The sequence below is a fragment of the Stigmatopora argus genome, chromosome 6, assembly GCF_051989625.1.
Source record: "Stigmatopora argus isolate UIUO_Sarg chromosome 6, RoL_Sarg_1.0, whole genome shotgun sequence".
Lineage (NCBI taxonomy): Eukaryota > Metazoa > Chordata > Actinopteri > Syngnathiformes > Syngnathidae > Stigmatopora > Stigmatopora argus.
Genome location: NC_135392.1, coordinates 20,572,482 through 20,596,506, shown reverse-complemented (window position 1 = coordinate 20,596,506; position 24,025 = coordinate 20,572,482). Strand labels below are relative to the sequence as shown.

The 24,025-nt window shown below is 40.7% G+C and overlaps 1 protein-coding gene across 3 annotated transcripts in view; it reads right to left on the bottom strand.

Annotated features, from left to right (window-relative positions):
- p3h1 (prolyl 3-hydroxylase 1) overlaps nt 1-24,025 on the bottom strand; it is an 87,667-nt gene that overhangs the window by 23,157 nt on the left and 40,485 nt on the right. For all 3 annotated transcript variants that reach the window (XM_077602706.1, XM_077602704.1, XM_077602707.1), the window contains exons 8-9: nt 6,059-6,186; nt 5,780-5,907 (exon numbers count right to left, since the gene is read on the bottom strand). In XM_077602706.1, coding sequence (XP_077458832.1) covers nt 5,780-5,907; nt 6,059-6,186 — 256 coding nt within the window. The remainder of the gene's footprint in view (nt 1-5,779; nt 5,908-6,058; nt 6,187-24,025) is intronic.

The window sequence follows — 24,025 nt, the reverse complement described above, 5'->3', positions numbered from 1 at the left end:
GCTGGCAACCTAGCATAATGCACAGGATGAATGTTTATACAGGATGAGAACACTTAAAGCAGGACCGGACATGTAAGCAATTAAAGAACATACAATTCAGTTTTAAAACAAGAAATTTGGGGACTTCCAGAGGCAAATTACATAAAATGACAGTGTAAAGATTGAGCTCTCGGTGTACATGTGTACTGTGTTTTATAAAAGTTTTATATTGTTACAATGTAATTGTTATTTATTCATTGAGGTTGTTTATTTATCATATTTTATTTAATCTAAGAATGAACAATATTGCAAAACAACTGACATTACTATTTTTTGGGTGATAGTGATATTAAAATGTAAGATTTTTCACCAGATGACTTGAATAACTGTTTTGGAAGACTTTGGATGATTTATCTTGACCACATTGTATACAGGCCGCCTCGTGGTGTAGTCGTTCACTCGTGTTTTTGGTGTGGGCAGGCGCGGGCTCAATTCCCACTGGTGCCAGTATGATTGGGGGTGCGGATGGTCATTTGTCTCTCTGTGTGCCCTGCGACTGACTGGCGACCAGTCTAGGGTGCAGTCTGCCTTTCGCCCAAAGACAGCTGGGTTAGGCTCCAGCAACCCCCACAACCCTTTCAAAGAGGGCAGTAACGAAGATGAATGAATACATTGTATACAGATAATACCGTTTGATCCAGGCTAAGTACAGGCTATGTACAATTGGTTGATTTGGCAAAAAGGTCATGTCACGATTTTTTTTTTACAAATAAAATCATCGTTTTCATTTTTTCACAATTGTTTTTTTAGATTTTTCATTTTAGTGTTTCCATACCTCTGTTAGAGATGATATGGTGTACATTAGGAAAATTATCTCAAATGATGTCATACATTGTGATATGTGAGAGAAAATATGTAGTACTGTTACAAGACTGAAGTTAGATTAGATAACTTTATTCATCCCGTACTCGGGAAATTCACTGTCGCAGTAGCAAGAGAGTGAGAACACAGACACAGGAAAATACATTTTGACATAAATAAATTATGCTTATGTGTTTGTGTGGTTGTCAATGTATTGTTAGGGTTTTGAGTGGATGTGTGTGTGTGTTTGATTTTTTCCCTCTTGTGTCCCATAGCCACAGGGCTTAACGTGCTCCGCGCCACCCCGAAGGGACACAAGAGGAGAAAAGCAAACACAGTGCAACCAGGGGGGAAAGCAATGAAAGGAAGCTAACAGACAATTTGGAATTATTTAATAAGTATTCATGGACAAAATATAATTAACATTAGTCTGTGATTCAGATATTTCTTAGGCCAGCAGAGAAGGCCTTGAAGGCCCTGACAGCACACCACTGCATATACATACATGCATATATATGTACATATGCATATGCATATACATATACACATATCTATATATGTACAGACGCTCCCCTACTTACGAACATTCGAGTTACGAACAACGGTACATACGAACATGTCTGCGCATAGTTTTTTTTTCTCCCCCTTTTTTTCCCCAAGATGGTGCCGTCACGCAGAAGCCATTGACAGTAGCTCTGTATATTCTTATGTTTGTCGTGTTTTACAGCCCTTCTATCTTTTTTTAAATTACATTTTAATATTTCTTAATACATTCCTCTTTACTTTACTTTGTACTTTATACTTTTTACTTTAATGTTTTTACAACTTTCTTTGTTCTGTGAGCCTGGCTTCTTTCGCCTACTTCTTGTAGTGCTTCTTTCCGCCGCTAATACCGATGCCTGGCGCTGTGAGAGCTCAGCCAGCATCCACCTTCCTCTGCCCAGTTCGTTGCAGTGCGTAAGTGCGTGAACGTATCTCCAGTACGCAAAGAACATTTTTATCATTAAATATCTCGTGCATCCATTATTCAATATGGTTGGTGAAAAGCGAACGGCTTCTAGTGAGGGTGGTAGTGCAAGGAAGAGGCAAGCCATTTCATTTGAAACGAAAGTGGCAATGATAAAGAAGCTTGATGCGGGTGAGAAAATGGTGAGCGTTGCACGGGCATACAACTTGAATCGTTCGACCGTCGGTAGTATGTATACAGTACTGTACGTATTCTCTCCATTTTCTTAAATGTTTTTTTCAGTACAAACCAATGCATGTTACTTATACAAGCCTTAAACATACAAATACACTTATATAAACCTTCAATATACTTATATAGGCCTTAAACATAAATTATAATACAAAATATAGCACTGAGCAACTTACAAACAAATTCAACTTATGAACAATCGCTCGGAACCTAACTCGTTCGTAAGTAGGGGAGCGTCTGTACAGACGCTCCCCTACTTACAATTATACGACTCCTGCCGCATTTCGGCAGGAGTCGTATAATTTATTTCCACCACACCACCACCATAGGTCAGAACGTGGTATCACGGTGTAGTCTGTTTTAGGACCTGGGCACACCACCTCTCATTTATCGCTTCCAGCTTCAGACCATGCCCTGTAAGGTTTAAGCAGGTAAAATGATCAAAGGCAACATGTGTTGAAAAGTTAGGTTTGTCCTTTGCTGCACTTGTAACCGGGTAGACATTATTCCATTTCTCAAATTTTGGGCTTACATCTTCTTTTATCATTATCTCCTTTACACAATCAGGGGTAATCTGCGCGGGTACTACTCTTAAGAGAGGTCGGGCCCCATACATGTTATATAGGTTTGATTTATAATAGCTGCATTTTCCATCAACAATAACCAATTATTTCTTACCGCCTCCCGTTTGGGAACTCCCTGTTTCAGAAATGAATTCATCATCCCTGGTCATCTCAGATTTCAATTTCACTATGGCGGATCCGGGTGTTTCCATCTCTGACGGTTTTCCATAGACATGGTCATTGTTGTTGAGACACAATTGTAAAATTTGTAAAAAGGCTCTTCTCCACCTGCCCATGGACTTAGGAAAAACATCAGACAAGGATCTTTTCCACAAGTTAATTTGTCAGTCTGAATAATGATTTGTAATCCCCCCACCGTATGGGTTAATTTTATCAAAGGTCTGATGGTTTTTTTGTGCACGCGTCTGTCATCCAAGCTAATCTTGACCAGTTTCTGCAACAAGGTTTCCCCAATCTCTGTTTAGGACTGTTATGTACCACACATATTCTCTATAAAATCCATATGTATCCTTTGAAATGGCTATGTAGCTTTTGTAGCTTGACATAAGGGGGAATTGCCCGTGTTTTGGCCGTATATTAGCATATAGATTGAATCCATAAGTTTTGTAGCACCTACCAATCTCCCCCTTTTTGTTTTTCTTTAACCAGCCAATCTCCTATATTAAAGTATTTTGAACAATCCAACCATTCAAAAACAGTATTAATATTCTTTTATCCTCCAAAACTAGCTCTCTTTAATTAAGAGCCCTTTTGACTCCACAAATTAAAAACTTGCCACTAGTCTGATGGCGTTCCAGGATTGCATAGCGGTTGAAATGCTTCTTGAAGGAGCAGGGGGCGTATGCAATGTTTGAAAATGTTGCACTCAACAACACGTCCCCCACTGGGTCCCTCACTAGGGCCAATGATGGCCTGCAGACCCTAAACCGCAATATGAAAAAGCATCCTGGAGTAGAATTATCCGCTTGACAGATTGGTGGGATAAGGCTTTTGTACATACAAAGGTTTGGCCCTATCTGTTGTAATTTCAGTAGCCATTTTGGCTACGACTTTGACATTATGTGGGTGTTGTCTTATCTCCTGCTCACGCTCCTTGCTAAGTCGACTTATAACCACTGCGATTGCCCCTACAAATTCTAAATTGCATGAATTATATCCTCTGCTGATGAAACGTACTGAGGGGAGCAGTGAATTCCAGGAGCATGGTAATTCCGAGAACGAATTGGGCGAAAATGATTTTGTTCTTTCTTTTTCAGACCAGCTGTGCGAGTAAGGAAAATGTGGGTAAAATTAAGGCAGTCAACGGACATTTCCCCTTTGTATTTGCCATAAAATGAATTAATAGCAAACATATTATAAAAACGGGGGAATGTTGGGGTTATTCTGGATAATATTATAGATGTATGCATTTTAACTACTTTTGTATAAGAGTGTCTTTAATTTGAGACTGGGGCAAACGCGAGGTCACCCTGCTGGCTCCAGCTTGTTGACATAACACCTCACCCTCCAAGGACTGTTTACTGGGAGATACACCTCGCAACCCAGACACCCAGATGCAAGTTTGCAATGAAGATCCGCGAAGGACTCATAAATTGCTTTGACTGGGACGCCGGCAGTTTACCTTATAAAGAAATTATTATGCTTATACTGCAAATTCTTACGCAGGTGTTTTGGTTTCGATCTAATATGAGCAGTTGTTTTTTGACCTTAATGGTGTTATTTGGTTAGCTTATGCAATTGTTTTGAATCGATTACATTAAATGTTTTGAGTATGTCGCGACTAAATGGAGAAAAGAGTATGCCGCTCGTCAGAATCCTCTTGAACGAAGGCGCGTTATGAGTGATTTTCACTTGCAAGTTGTAATCAGTGTATGTTAAAGATGTCTTCCATGTTAATTAAATTGTATTAATAATTAATCCATCAGTTATCTTGAAGAATTTGAAGGTAATCCTCCTTCATTATCCCATTTACTCTCTGTAAAGCACCAGTTCCATTGGCAGAGAAACAGCCCCACAGCATAATACTACCACCACCGTGCTTAACGGTAGGCATGGTATACTTGGGGTTAAAGGCCTCACCTTTTCTCCTCCAAACATATTGCTGGGCATTGTGGCCAAACAGCTCGATTTTTGTTTCGTCTGACCACAGAACTTTCCTTCAGAAGGTCTTATCTTTGTCAATGTGATCAGCAGCAAACTTCAGTGGAGCCTTAAGGTGCCGCTTTTGGAGCAAGGGCTACCTTCTTGCAGAGCAGCCTCTCAGTCCATGGAGATGCAAAACACGCTTGACTGTGGACACTGACACCTGTGTTCCAGCAGCTTCTAATTCTTAGCAGATCTGCTTTTTGATGATTCTCGGTTGAATCTTCACCCTACTGACCAATTTTCTCTCAGCAGCAGGTGATAGCTTGCGTTTTCTTCCGGATCCTGACAGTGACAAAACAGTGCCATGCACTTTATACTACAAAATTGTTTGCACTGTTGCTCTTGGGACCTGCAGCTGCTTTCAAATGGCTCCAAGTAACTTTCCGGACTTGTTCAAGTCAAGGATTCGCTTTTTCAGATCCATGCCAAGCTCCTTTGACTTTCCCATTGTAGTGTTTGTGGGCGTTTGCATCCAATGAGCCCTATTTAAATGGCCTCAGAGAAGTCACCAGCTGTAGTCAATCATAATCACTCACAAGAAGTTAAGAGGCCTTGCTATGAAGCTCATTTCACTGACAACTTTCTAAGTCGCCAAAATTGCTAATTCGTGTTGCTGTATGTATATTTTTGACACAGCAGATTTGATCACTTTTTCTGTTAACCCATAATAAAGTCATAAAAGAACCAAACTTCATGAATGTTTTTTGTGACAAAGTATTTGTTCCAATCACTCTATCAGAGAAAAATCAGAGTTGTAGAAATAACTGGAAACTCAAGAGAGACATGACATTATGTTCTTCACAAGTGAATGTAAACTTTTGACCACAACTGTGTGTGTGGTGTGTGGTGTGTGGTGTGTGGTGTGTGGTGTGTGGTGTGTGGTGTGTGGTGTGTGTGTGTGTGTATGCATGCATGCATATATATATATATATATATATATATATATATATATATATATATATATATATATATATATATATATATATATAAATAAATAAATAAAACAACTTACATTAGAAAGTTGGCGCAACTCCTTGCACTCATCCTCAGAAATGACTCCATCTAGCAAGATGCGCTGGGTGCCATTGAGCTCCACAGATGTCATGGTCAAATTAATGTTGGTATAAAATAAACTTCCACCTAAGTAACCAACAGGAGACAGAAATGAGTCGAAAAAGTTTTACATTATTTGCTTTGAAATTACTTTTTTCCTAATTTTCTTGAATTTTAATGCATTATAGTCCATGTGGTTGTTAAAATCTGATTTTAAATGAATAATTAGAAAACGCACCTTCTTGTCCTATAACCATGTTTTCTACATCTGTAGAATCCCTCTTCTTCTCTTCCACCAGAGTTTCAATCTCTTTCATCAGGTTTCCAATTTCTTCAGTAATCCGAACTGCTGTCTCTTGTTCAGCCCTAAAACACGTGTAAGGATGAAATGAGAATAACACAGAATGAAATAAATATAAATCTATGAATTCAATAATTTTATCTTGACATAATGGAATATTGCAAATTTTATTTCAAAACTCGACTTCAGGAGAGCACATACCCAGCATCTCATCTCATGATCAACAATGCTGTAATGAAGAGGATAATAAATACAAAGTTTTTGGGTGTGTACATTCAGAGGAAGTGTCCTGGGGCTAAAACACTGGCTAAAAAGAGAATGAACCCTTCTAAATAACCCGCAAACTGAGAAGTCCCCTGCCCAGTCCAGTGGTGGACCGTCAGGGCATGCAAGGTCTTCTCTGCTGACCGAAAAAATATCTAAATCACAGACTGATGTTAATTATATTTTGTCCATAAATACTAATATGACCATGAATATTAAATAATTCCAAATTGTCTGTCTTTCTGTCATTGCTTTTCCCCTGGTTGCGCTGCTTCCAGATGTGTTTTCATATTTAAGCCATTATTTGTTCCCAGGGTCAGAAATCTACCTGGAGGCCTTCACAATTAGTTCTGCAGTACCTGCAGCATAAAAAGAGCGTCGATAAAGTTGTTGCTTCAACCAATCAGATTTCGAGTTGGCGACATCAAGGCCTTCTAGCAGTCGTAGAAAGGTACACGGTCGATTGGTCGCCGGTCTTTTGGTCGCGGTTTGGTCGCCCAAATGATTGGCTGCTGCCATCAACTGTCAATTTATTAAAAAGAAGACAAAGCAAATTCACAGATGGTGTTTTTATTAAAGCAGTAAAGCTTACAATTTCTAGCAACCTTCATTCTCTCTGGGAGAAATAAGAGCACTCATTTAACACATCAGCTGCTGCCAGCGACTGTCAAAGGCGTCCAATGAACTCGGAGGACTATGGAAACCCGGATCGATTAGCGAACAATGTAGAGTACCTGCAAGCCATTGCATAAATTTGTAATAAAAACTCCCATCTGTGAATTCCCTATGTACATAATTTGTAAGTTTGTATTTGTAATTTTTGTACAGAATTTGTAAGTTTTACTGCTTCAATAAAAACACCATCTGTGAATTTGCTTTGTCTTCTTTTTAATAAATTAATTTTACTTATTGCCTTTTATTTTAATGTCAAAGTTCCGGGCTAAAAGTATACTAAGACTTTTATTTGTTTGATAAAAATGACCATCTAAAGTATTTCAACATTGCAAGTTCTCCCAGACTCTGGGACCCAGAGAGAATGAAGGTTCATTGGACGCCTATGACAGTCGATGGCAGCAGCCGATGTGTTAAATGAGTGCTCTTATTTCTCCCAGAGAGAATGAAGGTTGCTAGAATTTGTAAGTTTTACTGCCTCAATAAAAACACCATCTGTGAATTTGCTTTGTCTTCTTTTTAATAAATTGACAGTAGATGGCAGCAGCCGATCATTTGGGCAACCAAACCGCGACCAAAAAGACCGGGCGACCAAAAGACCGGCGACCAAAAGACCGCCGACCTATCGACCGCACACGGCGTAGGAATACGTCATCGCTTTCACAAACTATGGCTAGTAAAAGAGTGGACTAGCCAGAGCGACCAACCTGTATCTGTAGTGAGCTGCACAAGCAAATATATTGTTGTATTGATTTAATAGCAGTTTTGTCAACTCACAAAGGCTGAAGGAGGAGAAGAAATTGATTTGGTTGCAGATTTACTTTCAAAGCCATTTTCAAGACGGACGTTTCATGAAAAGCTGGACATCATTAAGAAAGGTCAGACAACTCCGAAGCAAGCAAGCCTGTCACAACTGGGAACGGACATTTTTAGCCCTAAATCGAATAAAAACTTATGCCAGAAATACGACAGGACAGGCTCGACTTTAAGCATTAGCTTCGATTGCGATAGAAAAGGAGAAAAAAGGATGGATTTTGTGTATAAATAACAAGGATTTTTAGTGAGTAAAATGTGGCTATATTCCTAAATAATCTTTTAATTGTATGAGGTTATTATTGATGCTTTTGTATATGTGTCGCAGCTGTAGCTGCAGTAAAGGTTTTATAGCTATAAAATAGTTATTAAAGGTTGGATTGATTCAGACAACGACTGAAGGCCTAGATGTAACACGGCCCGCCACTGCCTACCCCCATTGTTTCGTTTTACAGAGGCTCCATCGAGAGCATCCTGTCGAGCTGCCTCACCGTGTCCTGCTTGTGGACTGCAGAGCATCGTGAGAGCAGCTGAGATGATCTGTTGTGTCCCTCTCTATTTGACATTATTAGTACCACATTATCTGCATTGCCACACGAAATTGCAGGTGATGCCACCAATCACAGATTTTCTTCAGTCTCCTGCCATCACTATGCTGGAGAATACCTACACCGTTCGTGAACGCAAACAAACTGGTAGCGGGATAATTGAGCCTTAAGAAGAGCTAAGATTGAAAATTACTGAGCAAACAAGTGAAATACATCCCAACAAAGCATTGTCATAATTTTTATAAATTAATCTCTTTGGGGAAATGATCTCTTCAGTTGTTATTATTTATATTGACATTACTGCAGACAAACCAATGCAATGTTTTGTGTGAGCTTAGGGTTTCCCTGCACAAATGTGTGCTTGTAGTCTCATTGTGTGAGGTGCTCCGGGTTGGACTGTTTTAGCTTTGTGGAGTATGTCCACAGCGAATTGTTTGGTGTTAAGTGAAAGGATGTTGTGAATTTTTTTTAAAGGCTTCTTGATATTAGTTTTGTGATTATTGGTGTGATCTAAATCTGACTCTGAAAGATGTCGACACAGGTTTAAGTAAAGATGGTCTGTGGAAGTGCTTATGTTGGTCTCAGGAAATAGAAAGCAGTATTTAACAGTTCCCAAAGAAAAACATTGACAGATCATTTCCCTTTCCGTGAAAATAATACATCAATTGACTTAAAACATTGCTGAAGCAAGCTTGTGTACGCAAAATAAAATGTAGCTTTTTGCTATGTCATATGTTTGTGTTTGCACTATTTTCAAGTTTATTGAGTCATGGCAAATTGTGTGGTATTGTTGGAGACCGGATGGGAATTGATTGTCTGATGGAACGGTTAAGTGACCAGTCTGAAGAGACTTTTGAATGCAAGAGATGATAGCTAACAGGTGAGTGGGTTTCTAGTTTTTGTGTGATACTCTCTATAAATGAGTTTATGAGGAGTTTATGACAATTCTTTGAGGGAAAGACTTAGACACCAGGTGCTTGAAGTAGGAATCATAGGATGTTTAATGCTAAAGGGGAATTAATGTATCTCTGTTGAAATGTGTGAGATAAGCTCGAAGCAATATGCAATAAATCAATTTATCATAAAGATAAATGAAAATGGGTGCGGTCATTCTCACGAATGTGATTTCTTGCACGTCTGCATCACACATTGTGGAGCAGGCAAATTTCACAGTGAGGACCGACATGGGATCAAACCCTCGACCCCAGAACTCTGAGGCTGATGCACTAACCACCAGTATGTATGAAGAAAATTTGAAAATTAGCTCTACCCTATAATGAACGACTGTTGTTTATTTTTTTTGCATTTCTAAAATAAGGCTCAAGATGAAAAAAAAATATTACAGAGATCCCTCGAATATCGCGGGTAATGTAGACCAGACCTGGCCGCGATAATAAAAAGAACGCGAATTAGGATCACCCCCATTATTACTACCATATTACATGTTTTCGCGTTGATAGGGAATAGTGATCGCTGTTTCTTTATTGGTACAAATATGCTTTTGTCAAGGAAATGAAAACGTCAAGACAATTGATTTCTTTCCGATCTCTCAACGTACGAAGACCACGTTCTTCATCGTTGTTGCTATCATCGTTTCAAGGAAATTAAACTTCCAATTCGCTCCTCGGATCCATCCAACCATTAATTACCCGTCCAGGAAACTATTTTCTGATAAGAGCAAGGACATCAGCGTGCTGCCCGGACTTAAATGGAAACTCAATCTCCATGTTGCTCCTCCGCGGCTTCCAGCCATCCTGGCCGCCCAAAGGGCTCTATTTTCGGACAAGGGTGATGCCGTCCGCCATAACATCGCCCGGAGCTTGCACTTTGAAACATTTCTGTGAAATTCCACCATTAGCTCCGCGGCCATGAGACTCCAGGAGTCCGCTTAACGAGCTCTATTTTCGGTTTAGGACCACAATATCTGCCGTATCATCATCCGGGGCTTGCATTTCTGAAAAGAAATCCACCTTCACGAGGATCTCTGCGGTCCAGTTCGCCGAGCAAGCTCTATTTTCAAATAATTGACTGTTAGGGTTATTAGTCTTACATTATTATGTATTTGCTATTAGCTATAATTAGACCTGCGGAAACAATTCGGAAGGTCCCAATGTTTGTACCACTTTAATGTTAAGAATTTGGCAGCTTTGCGTGAGTGATGGGTGATCATTCCCTGAGGACTGAATTGCAAAACAGACGACCTCATGAGACAATCAGTATTTCCCAGTAATTTATCATTCACATAAGAGAAGTCAATGTTCAAAGCTTAATTGGGCTATAAACTCAATGCCATTTTGCCAAATGGCTCTCATCTAGATTTGGTGACCAGAAAAGCGGATTGGTATTACTTTAGACTAATTACTTTAAGGTCAGTTTCTCATTATTGTGGGGAAGCAGAAAGCCTGTGTTTGGCCTGTGTAAATGTTCAAAAAATTCTCCTAGCAACTTGCTTCATGAAAAAAAGTAAACTAACTTTATTGTTGTAGTTGTGCTTTTCAGGGGAGGGAAAAAGTCATTTGTATTTATTATTGTGTGTATCCTAAACCCTGATTGAAATTTTAACCAAACTGTGACGAAACTGGAGCAAAACATACTGTGCCCACAAACTTCAAATAGTGGATTAATCCCAATACCCTTGTGTAAATCTGATACTAACACTAATTTCAAAGGGTGCATTCAAAAGTTTTGTTTTTGCGTGTTCAGTTTTCAGTTCACTTGCATAGTGTTTTGGTTTTGTTTTATGCATTTTTTTCCACCTAATTTTTTTTATTAGTGTGGACACCTGAAGTGTTGGACATTCAGCATTCTGAACTCAACTCCAATCGCCTTTGGGTTACGCATCCAATGACGTCCGCTCAGGTACAGGAAATTCAGCATTCTGAATAAAAGTATTTTAGACTTCACAGGTGCAAGGCAGAGGCTCGAGCTAAAAGACCTTCTTATTTCACTACTGTTGTGCCTTGTGTGGCTGGCTGCTAAGCGAAAGCTGCCTGGCAGCTAGCTGGAAACTCTACCGCCGGTACCACCAAGGTTGATGACTTTTTTTTACCTTCCTTGTGTTTACTTATGGAAAAAAGCAAGTGGATAATCCATAATTGTTTTGACAATTGCTGCACGGAACAGCAAAATATATATATTTTTTGTCTAGATGTAAAAAATAAGCTAGAAAGTTCAAATTTGAATAACTACATTTGCTATCTTCAGGTTGTTGCTAATAAGGATTCAAAAATTACAGTCCACCTTGTTCATTCATAATTTAAAGACTTTATAATTGTTACAACTGTTTGTTTTTACTTTATGAATTCAAAATGTAATGTATTTCAAATACCACCCAAGAGGTCACTAACATTAATATACATATACGAGTGCCCCGACATATGAGCAGGTTGAGATACGACTAAAATTTCGAGCAAATATTTACATTGACACATGAGACACATTTTGATATACGAGCTTACAGAGAGGCTGCTTATGAGAACATCATCTCACCGCAAGTCCCCATTTAAATGTCTCTACGAGCACTGGGCGGAGTGTTGCATTTATTTTTGTGTGTCTGTATCGTAATCCAAGTTCATTTAAATGTGTTTATGTTATGTTACGAACGCGTTGCCGTGCAATGTCTCTCCCCTCCGCGTCTAATTTGAGTACTATTAAACATCATAACCACTAGTTATTTGTTACACTGTTAAAAGATGGCGAATTAGAACACATAAAATTGTTTTTCCTTTCCAATATCCTGTTTCTGGTTGTTTTTTCGGAGGGTTGGAACGAATTAATTTGTTTTTAGTTCATTTCTATGGGAAACGTTGATTTGAGATACAAGTAAATCGACATACGAGCTCAGTCCCAGAACGCATTAAGATCGTATCATAAAGTACCACTGTATTACAAAATGTCCTTATTTCTTCGATAAGAAAACTGGTGTAAATCTCTGAGGTGTTTTAGCAAGAGCTTTAAGAGTAGTTGCAATCTTTTCTTTATCGAGTATTGTTTATTTCCTGCCTCCCAGCATACAATAATGTTCTACTTCACATCTCCATCAAGACTAGAGACCATTCGCCCTGTACACCGCAAGGACATTTTGATTCATACACGGGACTGTGAATCAGAGACCATCCTCTTATGTGATGGAAATCCATGAATCGTATACATAACAGCATGATTCGTATAATGTTCACTTTACGGGCACTAATCAACCAGACTGTGTGCTTATAAATGCGCTCACTGTAAAATACCTATATTGTATATTCAATTTGTCCTAATATTCTGCTTTTGACATAAGCAAGTGTAATATGTCCAACTCTAATTGAATTTACTGACACTAGCTAGATTCAAGTTTTCATAAAGGCAAGGAACTGGTCTGTAGTTTCCCTTTTGGAGATGATACATTGAAAATGGCCATTTCGCCAAAAATGAATTTGGGAAAAAAAGACTTCCACATAAAGGACATATAGAGAAGGACTCTAAGTGGGCAAAAAATTAAATCCCTGCTGCCCTGAGGGTGGATAATTTGACATATTACCAATAACAATGACAATAATGTGTCTGTTAACGCAGATGCCTCACTAGCAGAGGGACTGAACCGTTTCTTTGCCCGCATTGAGACTAACAAATCAGACACAGTCTCAACACATCCACCACCACCCTGCAACAGTACACTGGAGCTTCAGGAACATGAAGTGAGACAGGTACTGCGGACTGTGAACACCAGGAAGGCTGCTGGCCCTGACGGAATACCTGGGAAGGTGCTCAAAGCATGTGCTGACCAGCTGACTGGTGTTTTTACAAAGATCTTGAATTGTTCCCTGCAACAATCCATCATCCCATCCTGCCTGAAATCTGCCACCATTATCCCTGTCCCTAAAAATCCAACAATTGACAGCCTGAATGATTATAGGCCTGTTGCACTTACGCCTGTGATCATGAAATGCTTTGAAAAGTTGGTCGCCAGCCATATCAGGGATACAATCCCTCCCTCAGTTGACCCTCACCAGTTGCCTATAGAGCAAATAGGTCCACTGAGGACGCCATCGCCGTAGCTCTACACACAGCACTGAGCCACCTGGAGCACCATGGGAACTACGCGAGGATGCTTTTCATTGACTATAGCTCAGCCTTCAACACTATAATACCGGACATTCTGGCTGACAAACTCTCCCACCTTGGACTATCCTCTTCCATCTGCTACTGGATTAAGAGCTTTTCTTAACCAACCGTCCACAAACTGTTAGACTTGGTCCCCACCTCTTCCTCCATTACACTGAGCACTGGCTCCCCTCAAGGCTGTGTGCCGAGTCCTCTTCTATACTCCATGTACACATACGACTGTACACCGACCCACCAGTCTAACTCCATCATCAAATTTGCCGATGACACCACTGTGGTCGGACTAATCTCAGGGGGGATGAGTCTGCTTACAGAGATGAGGTCAACAAACTGTCTTTGTGGTGTTTGGTGAACAATCTCACACTAAACACCACAAAAACTAAAGAAATAATCCTGGACTTTCGCAAACGCAGCACAGATCTGGCCCCACTCCTCATAAATGAAGTACGCGTAGACAGGTTCCAGTCCTTCAAATTCCTGGGGGTCCACATCACGGACAAGCTCTCCTGGTCTACTAACACCACAGCAGTGGTGAAGAAGGACCAGAAACGACTCCATTTCCTGAGAGTACTCAGGGGGAAGAACTTGGACACTAAGCTTCTGGTAACCTTCTATACAGCCACTGTGGAGAGCATCCTGGCATACTTCATCACAGTGTGCTACGCTGGAAGCACGGCAGCAGACAGAAAGGCCATGCAGAGAACGATCAACACTGCCCAGAAGATCATCGGCTGCTCTCTGCCTTCACTGGATGACATTGCCAGCCCTCGATACCTCAGCAGAGCCAGGAACATTGTCAGGGACCAATACCACCGTGGTCACAACCTGTTCCAGCTGCTGCCCTTTGGCAGACGCTACAGGTCTCACAAAGCACGGACAAATAGACATAAGGACAGTTTTTTCCCACAGCCATCAGGACTCTGAACTTGCATTAGCACGACACGCAATCCCTTCTGTGCAATAACTTTGGGGTGTGCAATAACAATGTGCCATATCCTATGTGCAATATTTTAGAATTTACCTAGCCGGGATGTGACTTTTTATACTTTTATATTACTATTTATGTTTTTTTTAACTGGGAAAACTTTGTGGAGTAGCACCACCAATTTCGTTATATGCAGCTGTGTATGATGACAATAAAGGCTTTTGATTTTGATTTTGATTTGATTTGGATTTGATTTGTTCTAATTCGACATCTATTAACAAAGTAACAAATAACTAGTGGTTTAATACTACTAAAATGTGTTTAATATAATTAAAAATAGACAGATTTTGCGGAGGGGAGAGAGACCAAGTGAGTAACTGAGTGAGTGAGTGAGTGACTGCGTGACTGACTGAGTGACTAAATGAGTCACGACTGAGTGACTGACTGAGTGACTAAATGAGTCACGTCTGAGTGAATGACTGAGTGACTAAATGAGTCACGACTGAGTGAATGACTGAGTGACTAAATGAGTCACGACTGAGTGACTTAATGAGTTACTGACTGAGTGACTGATGGAGAGACAGACTCAGTGACTGAGACTGACTGAGTGATTGAGGGTACTCAGGAGGAACAACTTGGACACTATGCTTCTGGTAACCTTCTATAGAGCCACTGTGGAGAGCATCCTGGCATACTGCATTGCAGTGTGGTACGCTGGAAGCACGCCAGCAGACAGAAAGGCCATGCAGAGAGTGATCAACACTGCCCAGAAGATCATCGGCTGCTCTCTGCCCTCACTGGATGACATTGCCAGCCCTCGCTAGCCTCAGCAGAGCCAGGAACATTGTCAGGGACGACTACCACCCCGGTCACAACCTGTTCCAGCTGCTGCCCTCTGGCAGACGCTACAGGTCTCACAAAGCACGGACAAATAGACTTAAGGACAGTTTTTTCCCACAGCCGTCAGGACTCTGAACTTGCGTTAGCACGACACACAATCCCTTCTGTGCAATAACAATGTGCACTATCTTAGACTGTGCAATATTTTAGAATTTACCTAGCCGGGATGTGACTTTTTATACTTTTATATTACTATTCATGTTCTTTTTTTACTGGGAAATGCACTTTGTGGAGTAGCACCACCAATTTTGTTATACACAGCTGTGTATGATGACAAAGGCTTTTGATTTGATGTGAGCTTTTGTGGTGCTATGAAAGTTCGAGGGCAGCTAAGTGGTTAGCGCGTCGGCATCACAGTGGGGGACCTGGGTTCAAATCTAGGTCGTCCACCTGTGTGGACTTTGCATGTTCTCCCTGGGCCTGCATGGGTTTTCTCCGGGTAATCTGGTTTCCTCCCACATTCCAAAGACATGCATGGTAGGCTGATTGGACCCTCTAAATTGCCCCTAGGTATGAGAGTGAGCGTGAATGGTTGTTTGTCTCCTTGTGCCCTGCGTTTGGCTGGCCACCAATTCAGGGTGTCCCCCGCCTCTGGACCGAAGTCAACTGGGATAGGCTCCAGCACCCCCCGCGACCCTAGTGAGGATAAAGCGGTTCAGAAAATGAGATGAAATGAGATGAAAGTTTGAATTAAGGACCACAAACCCAAAGATAAGAGTACAAAGAGACAACATAAGAGAGAAAGAGAACTGGATGTTTTACAATTGTTCAGAGGGATAGGTGTCGTGTTTAGGAAGAATGTAAGAAGGAATCCTGAGATGTTTAGAGCCAAAAGGGAGGATGAACTTCAGATTAAATAAATAAAAAAATAAAAAAACATTGAACACGGACGACCTAACAGTTTGTTTACAACAATTGCCCCATCAGGTCTTTATCCCTTGGTTACAGGAACTGTCCAAATTGGAGGGGATGTGGCCTTGGCAGAAAATGGGGATGATAAGGGCAAGCCATCACCTGGTTCACTGGTTGAAAGACTCTGAAGTCCACCTCAATACTGTAGAAAAGAGACAAAAGGCGGAAAGCCAAATAATTCAAAAGTATTGGACTTTTAGGCTGAAAAGGCACATGTCATATAAGAAATGATGGTTGTGTGGTGCTTAAGTGGGGGAAAAGGCGAAAAAGATACCCGGAGGAAATGTTAGAGATGGAGAAAAAAGAAGTGCTAGAGGGATGTCTTACTTTTGCTACATGGAATAAAGAGAGGAAATATGATCTCAGATACAGACCTGGCATAAACCCTCCATAAAGATATACCGTGACCGGACATTTCGTCGACGGACAATTCGTCGACAGACAGGTCGTCGACCGGACATTTTGTCGATGGACATTTTGTTGACGGACAATTCGGGAGATAGTGGTTAAGGTTAGTGGTTAGAATTAGGGTTAGGGGATAGTGGTTAAGGTTAGTGGTACTCGGCCGTTTGGTCGCCGTACTTTTGGTCGCCGGACTTTTGGTCGCCGGTTGTTTGGGTCCGGGCGGCCAAACGTCCGCGACCAAACGTCCGACGACCAAACGTCCGGCGACCAAAAGTCCGGCAACCAAACGTCCGGTCACGAAGGTTAGTGGTTAGGATTAGGGTATAGTGGTTAAGGTTAGTGGTTAAGGTTAGGGTTAACCTAACATAAATAATTTGTTGAAAGCGATCAACCAGGTAATCTTTCTCTCTCAAAATTATAATCATGAGAGAGAGAGTTTTTACAGGAACTTTGACATTAAAATAAAAGGCAACAAATAAAACGAAATGTCTCGACGAATTGTCCGTCGACGAAATGTCCATCGACGAAATGGCCCGGTACCCAGAAATACTGATCCGGCCGACCAATATCCAATCTTGATAAAGGCTCAAGGGGTTGATAGCACAACTTCCTGGTACATTCATACCTCTACTTACGAATGCTTCTAAGTGTGAAATTTCCAGGTTACCAAACTTTTTATATGCCTCGAGATAAGAAAAATATCCAGGTTACGAAACCCCCCAAAAAAGAGATTCATTATCCGTTATTTTATTTTGAAAATATTGTCGCAGATGTATTGATTCTCACTTTAGAAGCCCTCTACTCTACACTGGCCACTCATTGGCTGTCTCACAACAACCACATGCTTCAAGATTCTCCCTTATGTACTTTTGACCGCCGTTCGTCTTCAGAGTTTTGATGGTGTTTCTTTGTTGAGTTTTTCCAAGTGTGGATAAAGCAGCTGCTTCTGTTTTTATCATCATGCCTCCCGAGAAAATTACCAGTACGAATGAAAAGAAGTGGTCAGCGTAGATGACCAGTTGGTCGAGGGGGCATAAAAACAAACTCTCGAGAGTTAATGGAACACTCGACAATACGGGTTGAATACAACGAGAAGGCAGACGAGAAGCAGCGAGCATTGCAACAGCAAAAAATCAAATAAATGCTGGAGGTATAGAACTTTCTGTCTTTGTAGAAAAAAAAAAACACCATCCAAAAAAAGTGTTCGAGTCGTGGGATTGCCCACTTTGACGACATTTGTCTGTTGCAATGGCAATGGTCTTTGGGTAGTTTTTTCTCCCCCAAAACGTCCGTCAACCAGCACGGCAGAAGGGCAAGTGAAATCCAAACAGGTAAGAACCAGTAGTGACTAATAAAACGGGGGGAAATTAAATTCCATGTTGTTGTTTGAATTCTTATTGTTGCGTATGTAAGACGTGTGCTTATGTGTCCGCCTGGTTGTCAATGTCTTGTTAGGCTTTGGGGTGGGTGCGTGCGTGTGTTTGATTTTAGTCTGTTGTGTCCCCGACCCACAGAGGGACACAATAGGACAAAAGCAAACACACGCATCCACCCTAAACAAGACCGTGGTTGTGCGCTCTCTCTGTTGCATACCGTTCCTCTTGTTCCAATGCGTTTCAACACGGTTATATTTTGTATGCTTTTAAGACATTAATAAATAATTTTCTTATAATTTTGTCTAATTTTCGTGTTTTCTCAATTATTTCATACAAAATTGGGACACTTTGACCAGTTTTAAAAGGGTAGTTATGTGAGGACCGTGGAACGGATTAGAACATTTACATATGAGGTACACCTCTACTTATGAAATTTTCAAGTTACGAAAAAAGCTCTGGAACCAATTAATTTCGTAAGTAGAGGTATGACTGTATTCATGAAGGTAACAGCAGTTGGATTAGGGCATTCAAAAAGGAAACCTTGGGTAAAATACTGGCACATGGATACATCAAGGCTGTGTGGGCACGATTGCTGGAAATACCAACAATGGACAATGTGCTCTAAGTGGACTGCATACAAAACCCGGAAGCGGATGGAGTTGAGTTCAACCCAGATTGCATAATTTTGTGGGGACCTGCAAAGGGAGTATCCATTAAAGATTGTTCCCAAGGCACTAAAGGATTCTAGCTCTTGCCAGGCACTCCATCGCGAATCCATGGTCATGAGAACCAAGGTAAGATTACTTACCACTTTAGATTGGCCATGCGTTGATGCTTTAATTTCTCCAAAAAAGAGCCCGTTTTTGGAATTTAAAGGGTACAACTGGAGATTGAATGTCGGCTCACTCACACAGGTTGGAGTGTTTTAAGTGGGACACTCGTGTGTTTTATTAATAAACGTGACATTGTCACCTATGAGAACAGTGTCTTGTGGTGTGGTCCTAAAACGTGTTATCCAGGCTTATGAGAAGCAGAAAAAATAATTTATGGGAATATTAATGCATAACTGAACTAGATGAACGGGGGAGTAAGACATAAAATCAATCAGTTTTAATGACTGGTTAAAAGTGCACTACTTGTGTGTTGGTATGTTGGCAAAGAGTAAGTGAGTGAAACAGACACAGAAAGTTATTTGTTTGAAGAGAAAGTATGAGTTGGGAAAGGAAGCTGAAAGTGAGTTTGTTTTTGTGAGTGGAGCTGACCTCTGTCTGCGACAAGCAAACTAAGTATCATGAAATGTTTTTGTAAAATAAAAAGTACAATTATCAGTGTTTTCATCAACATGTTGAAAGACACCTGTTTGCATGGTACATGCATTTGAGCCTTTGATTAGAGAAAGAGGTTGGAAAATGGTGGTGTGCGGGCTGTCGTGACCCCTACTTGCAATTTGGGGCCCTCGACGGATACCGCTGGGTGTTGTGCCCAAGGGGGAGTGTTAGTCCTTCTCCATAGACATTTGAATCTATGATAAAAACTAAGAACAAGATGGGGGAAAAACTGATTAATGAAATAGAACTTGTGATAAAGAGCCAATGAACTGGAAATGAAAAGGATTATACAGTCGTACCTCTACTTACAAAATTAATTAGTTCCAGAACTTTTTTCGTAACTTGAACATTTTGTAAGTAGGTGTACTTTATATGTAAATTCTCAAATTAATTCCACGATCCTCACACAACTACCAACTGAACCCTTTGAAATTGGTATAGTGTCCCAATTCTGTATGAAAGATGTAAGGAAACACAAAACTGAGAGAAAATTAAAAGGAAATTAATTCTTAATGTGTTAAAATAAATAAAGCATATGAAAATGTGCCCCGCACTGCTTCATTAGTTGCCTCCGGGGTCGTTATGATGGGAGACGTAATACCTGTTTGTCCGCCAGATGGCAGCAAGAGTCCGTTCTACCAGTGCCGAAAGCCATCCACTTTGTACTACATTTTAGACTTTTACGTGTGCCTTGTGTGTGTGAAAATATGTGCCGCGTTGCATTTGTATGTGTTGGGCCTGTAAAAACAGCTTCAGGAGCAGGTTAAGAAAGAGTGAGATCAATTTAATAGGAAATAGGTTTATTAACAGACCGCAGGATGGAGAGAGAGAGCTCTAACAGTGGAGAACCGCTCAGCCTGGTGTCCTTTGCAACTCTCTCTCTAATGAACAGTGGGTCAGTCTTTATATAGGAAAACAGAGTATAGTATAGTTTCTATGACAATGACCAAACTCTGGGCAAAGTCTGATTAATCAGTGTCAAGTCTCCATGACAACGACCAAACTTTGGGCAAAGTCTGATTAATCAGTGTCAAGTCTCCATGACAACGACCAAACTTTGGGCAAAGTCTGATGAATCGTTGTCAAGTTTCTATGATTACGATGTTTCTATACTTACAAAAACTGATACAATATGAACAAGCAATTGCCAAGCGTCTTTGTCATCTCATTTTACGATCTAATCTTACAGTATGGTTTTTAATCGCTTAATGAGGGGAATTGCAATCATTAATAAGGGAAGTGTTTAGCGGAGGTGGACAGGTATGTAAGGGAGAATCTTGAAACATGGATAGAGGTTATTGTGAGACAGCCAATTGAATTGAATGCTTTTATTGTCATTATATGAGATAGAAGGTCGAGATAGAGAGGGTAGCGAAGTTCTAAAGTGAGAATCAATGCATACGTGACAATATTTTCAAAATAAAATAACCAAAAATAGAGCCCTCTGAGTGGCCAGGAGCCTCGAGATAGCGGAGTTGAGGGTGGATTTTCCCAGAAATGTTTCAAAATACGAGCTCCAGGCGAATTTACGGTGAACGCCATCGCCCTTATCCGAAAATAGAGCCCTCTGAGCAGAATGGGTTGGAACCTTGGTGAGGATGTTTTTTTCCAGAGGTGCGACCTTATGGCGGACGCCATCACCCTTATTCAAAAATATGGCGCTTTGGGCAGACTGGATGACCAGGAGCCTGACTTGGGATAAAGCTCTCAATAACCTGCGTGCTAAATCATCATTTTTAATTCACCTTAATCATACTGCACAGGTCTTTTATAGTCATTTTATTGGATTAATATTAAGCATTGATTTTAGATATTGATAGAGATATAAAGGAGTAAGTAATTCCTCGATTATCGTGAGTTCACTTGTTGCAAATTCATTACTTCGTGATTTTTTTCTGCTATATTTTTTTTTTTACTTGATTGCCGAGTTCTAGTAGCAAGAGTAGCTTCAGCTGAATCCACGCTGAAACTCGTAAGCGGAAGCCACTCTTGCTACTAGGACTCAGCATTGAAGTAAAAAAAAAATATATATATATATTTTTTTAAGTTCATAAAAATGTGAAAATCCACGCTGAAACTCGTAAGCGGAAGCCACTCTTGCTACTAGGACGAAGGGTGGTAAACTCCCTAAATAAACATATCCATTTCAAACAATCCATATGGAATATAGAATTGAATAAATTATTGAAATAAATAAAAGTGAAGGGAAAAAATATTGTTTAGTTATCATAGATGCTTTTTCAAAATGGGTTGAAATATTTCCAGCAAAGCAACCAGACGCATTAACCGTAGCCAAAACATTGTGTAAAGACCTTATTCCAAGGTATGGAATTCCAGAAACCATATATAGCGATAATGGAACCCATTTTGTAAACAAGATAATTGAAAAAATTGGACAGATGTTTCAAGTGTCCTTACGAAACCATTGTTCCTATCATCCCCAATCAGTGGGATTGGTAGAACGGATGAATGGAACAATAAAGAATAGACTAAAGAAATGCATAGAAGAAACAAAAAGGCATTGGACACAACGCATTGATACAGTGAAATTACACATTAACATAAGTACAACTGGGTTGACACCTTATGAAATTCTGTTTCGGAAACCATACAAACTGCCATTATTCACTATACAATGGGAATTGGATGATGAAGCAAATTTTGCACATTACATGAGAAAAACATTAGAGAAAAGGTGTGAACGAAAGTTACCAGAAGGAGAATGTGTTTCTCAACAGGAAACAGACCAACCAGTGGTGGTGCCAGGCGACAGGTTGCTTGCTCATCCGAAGCATAAAAAAGAAACACTGGCACGACCCCAAGTGGGAAGGTCCTTACCAAGTGCTGCTACCTAACTGAGGGAGTTGCGGAGAGAGAGACAGTGCCCATGATGTTCTTATGAGCAGCCTCTCGCGTCCGCTATATGCTCGTATCTCAAATTGCTCGTATGTCGAGGTACCACATCCATTAAAATGTCCAAAAACTTGGAAATTATACTGAACAAGGCTTTAATGCCATACAAGCAGGGGGGACCCGCTTAGCCCCTGCTCGTTTAGAACCAAAAGACAATTGATGCACTATTTTAAAAAAATCTCTTTTGAAAAATGGGTGTTTAACAAATAAAAGATTGGGTTTACACAGAAGGTGAAGAAATTCAATCATTCGTCTATTAGGATCCGTCAGCCGTTTCTGCCCACCATAAAAAAAAAAAAAACTCTCAATATTGCACAGTTTGGACAAACGTAGCGAGAGAATCTTAACATACACACACCCATCCATAAATCATGCTTTATAAGGATTAATAGATGACCGCCGAGGTCCACGCCTGGCCACCACTTTGGAATGCAGAAGATTGTGCTGCCATCTTGGTGCGATTCAATTGTTTACGCCTTTCCCAACTCGATACGAAATGAGTACTCCTCTTTTTTGGCAAAATTGGTGAAAAGTGACGGTGCAAACGTATGTAAAGTACGCAAAAAAGGAATGTATAATAATATTAAAATGTCACCAACTCACTCATTTTTTCAATCACTCAGTACCTCACACAGGAAGTCACGCAGTCAGTCACTCAGTTACTAACTCAGTCAGTCACTCAGTCAGTAACTGTCAGTCACTAAATCTGGCACTTATTCACTCAGTCACTCACTCATATACTCAGTGACGCACTAACTCACTCAGACAGTCACTGGGTCAGTCATTAAGTCAATCACTCAGTCAGTCACTCAGTCACTCATTTAGTCAGTGAATCAGTGATCCACTCAGTCACTCAGTCAGTCACTAGGTAAGTCACTCGCTCAGCGACGCACTCAGTCACCACTCACTCGGTCACTCACTCACTAGGTCAGTCACTCACTGGGTCAGTCACTCACTGGGTCAGTCACTCACTGGGTCAGTCACTCACTGGGTCAGTCACTCACTGGGTCAGTCACTCACTGGGTCAGTCACTCACTAGGTCAGTCACTCACTCAGTCAGTAAGACAGTCAGTAAGACAGTCAGTCACTCACTCACTCAGTTAATCAATTAATCAAATCAAAAGCCTTTATTGTCATCATACACAGCTGTGTATAACAAAATTGGTGGTGCTACTAAACAAAGTGCGTTTTCCCAGTTAAAAAAACCATAAATAGTAATATAAAAGTATAAAAAGTCACATCCCGGCTAGGTAAATTCTAAAATATTGCACAGTCTGAGATATTGCACACCCCGAAGTTATTGCACAGAAGGGATTGTGTGTCATGCTAATGCAAGTTCAGAGTCCTGATGCTGTGGGGAAAAAAACTGTCCTTAAGTGTATTTGTCCATGCTTTGTGAGACCTGTAGCGTCTGCCAGAGGGCAGCAGCTGGAACAGGTTGTGACCGGGGTGGTAGTCGTCCCTGACAATGTTCCTGGCTCTGCTGAGGTAGCGAGGGCTGGCAATGTCATCCAGTGAGGGCAGAGAGCAGCCGATGATCTTCTGGGCAGTGTTGATCACTCTCTGCATGGCCTTTCTGTCTGTTGCCGTGCTTCCAGCGTACCACACTGCAATGCAGTATGCCAGGATGCTCTCCACAGTGGCTCTATAGAAGGTTACCAGAAGCATAGTGTCCAAGTTGTTCCTCCTGAGTACCCTCAATCACTCAGTCAGTCTCAGTCACTGAGTCTGTCTCTCCATCA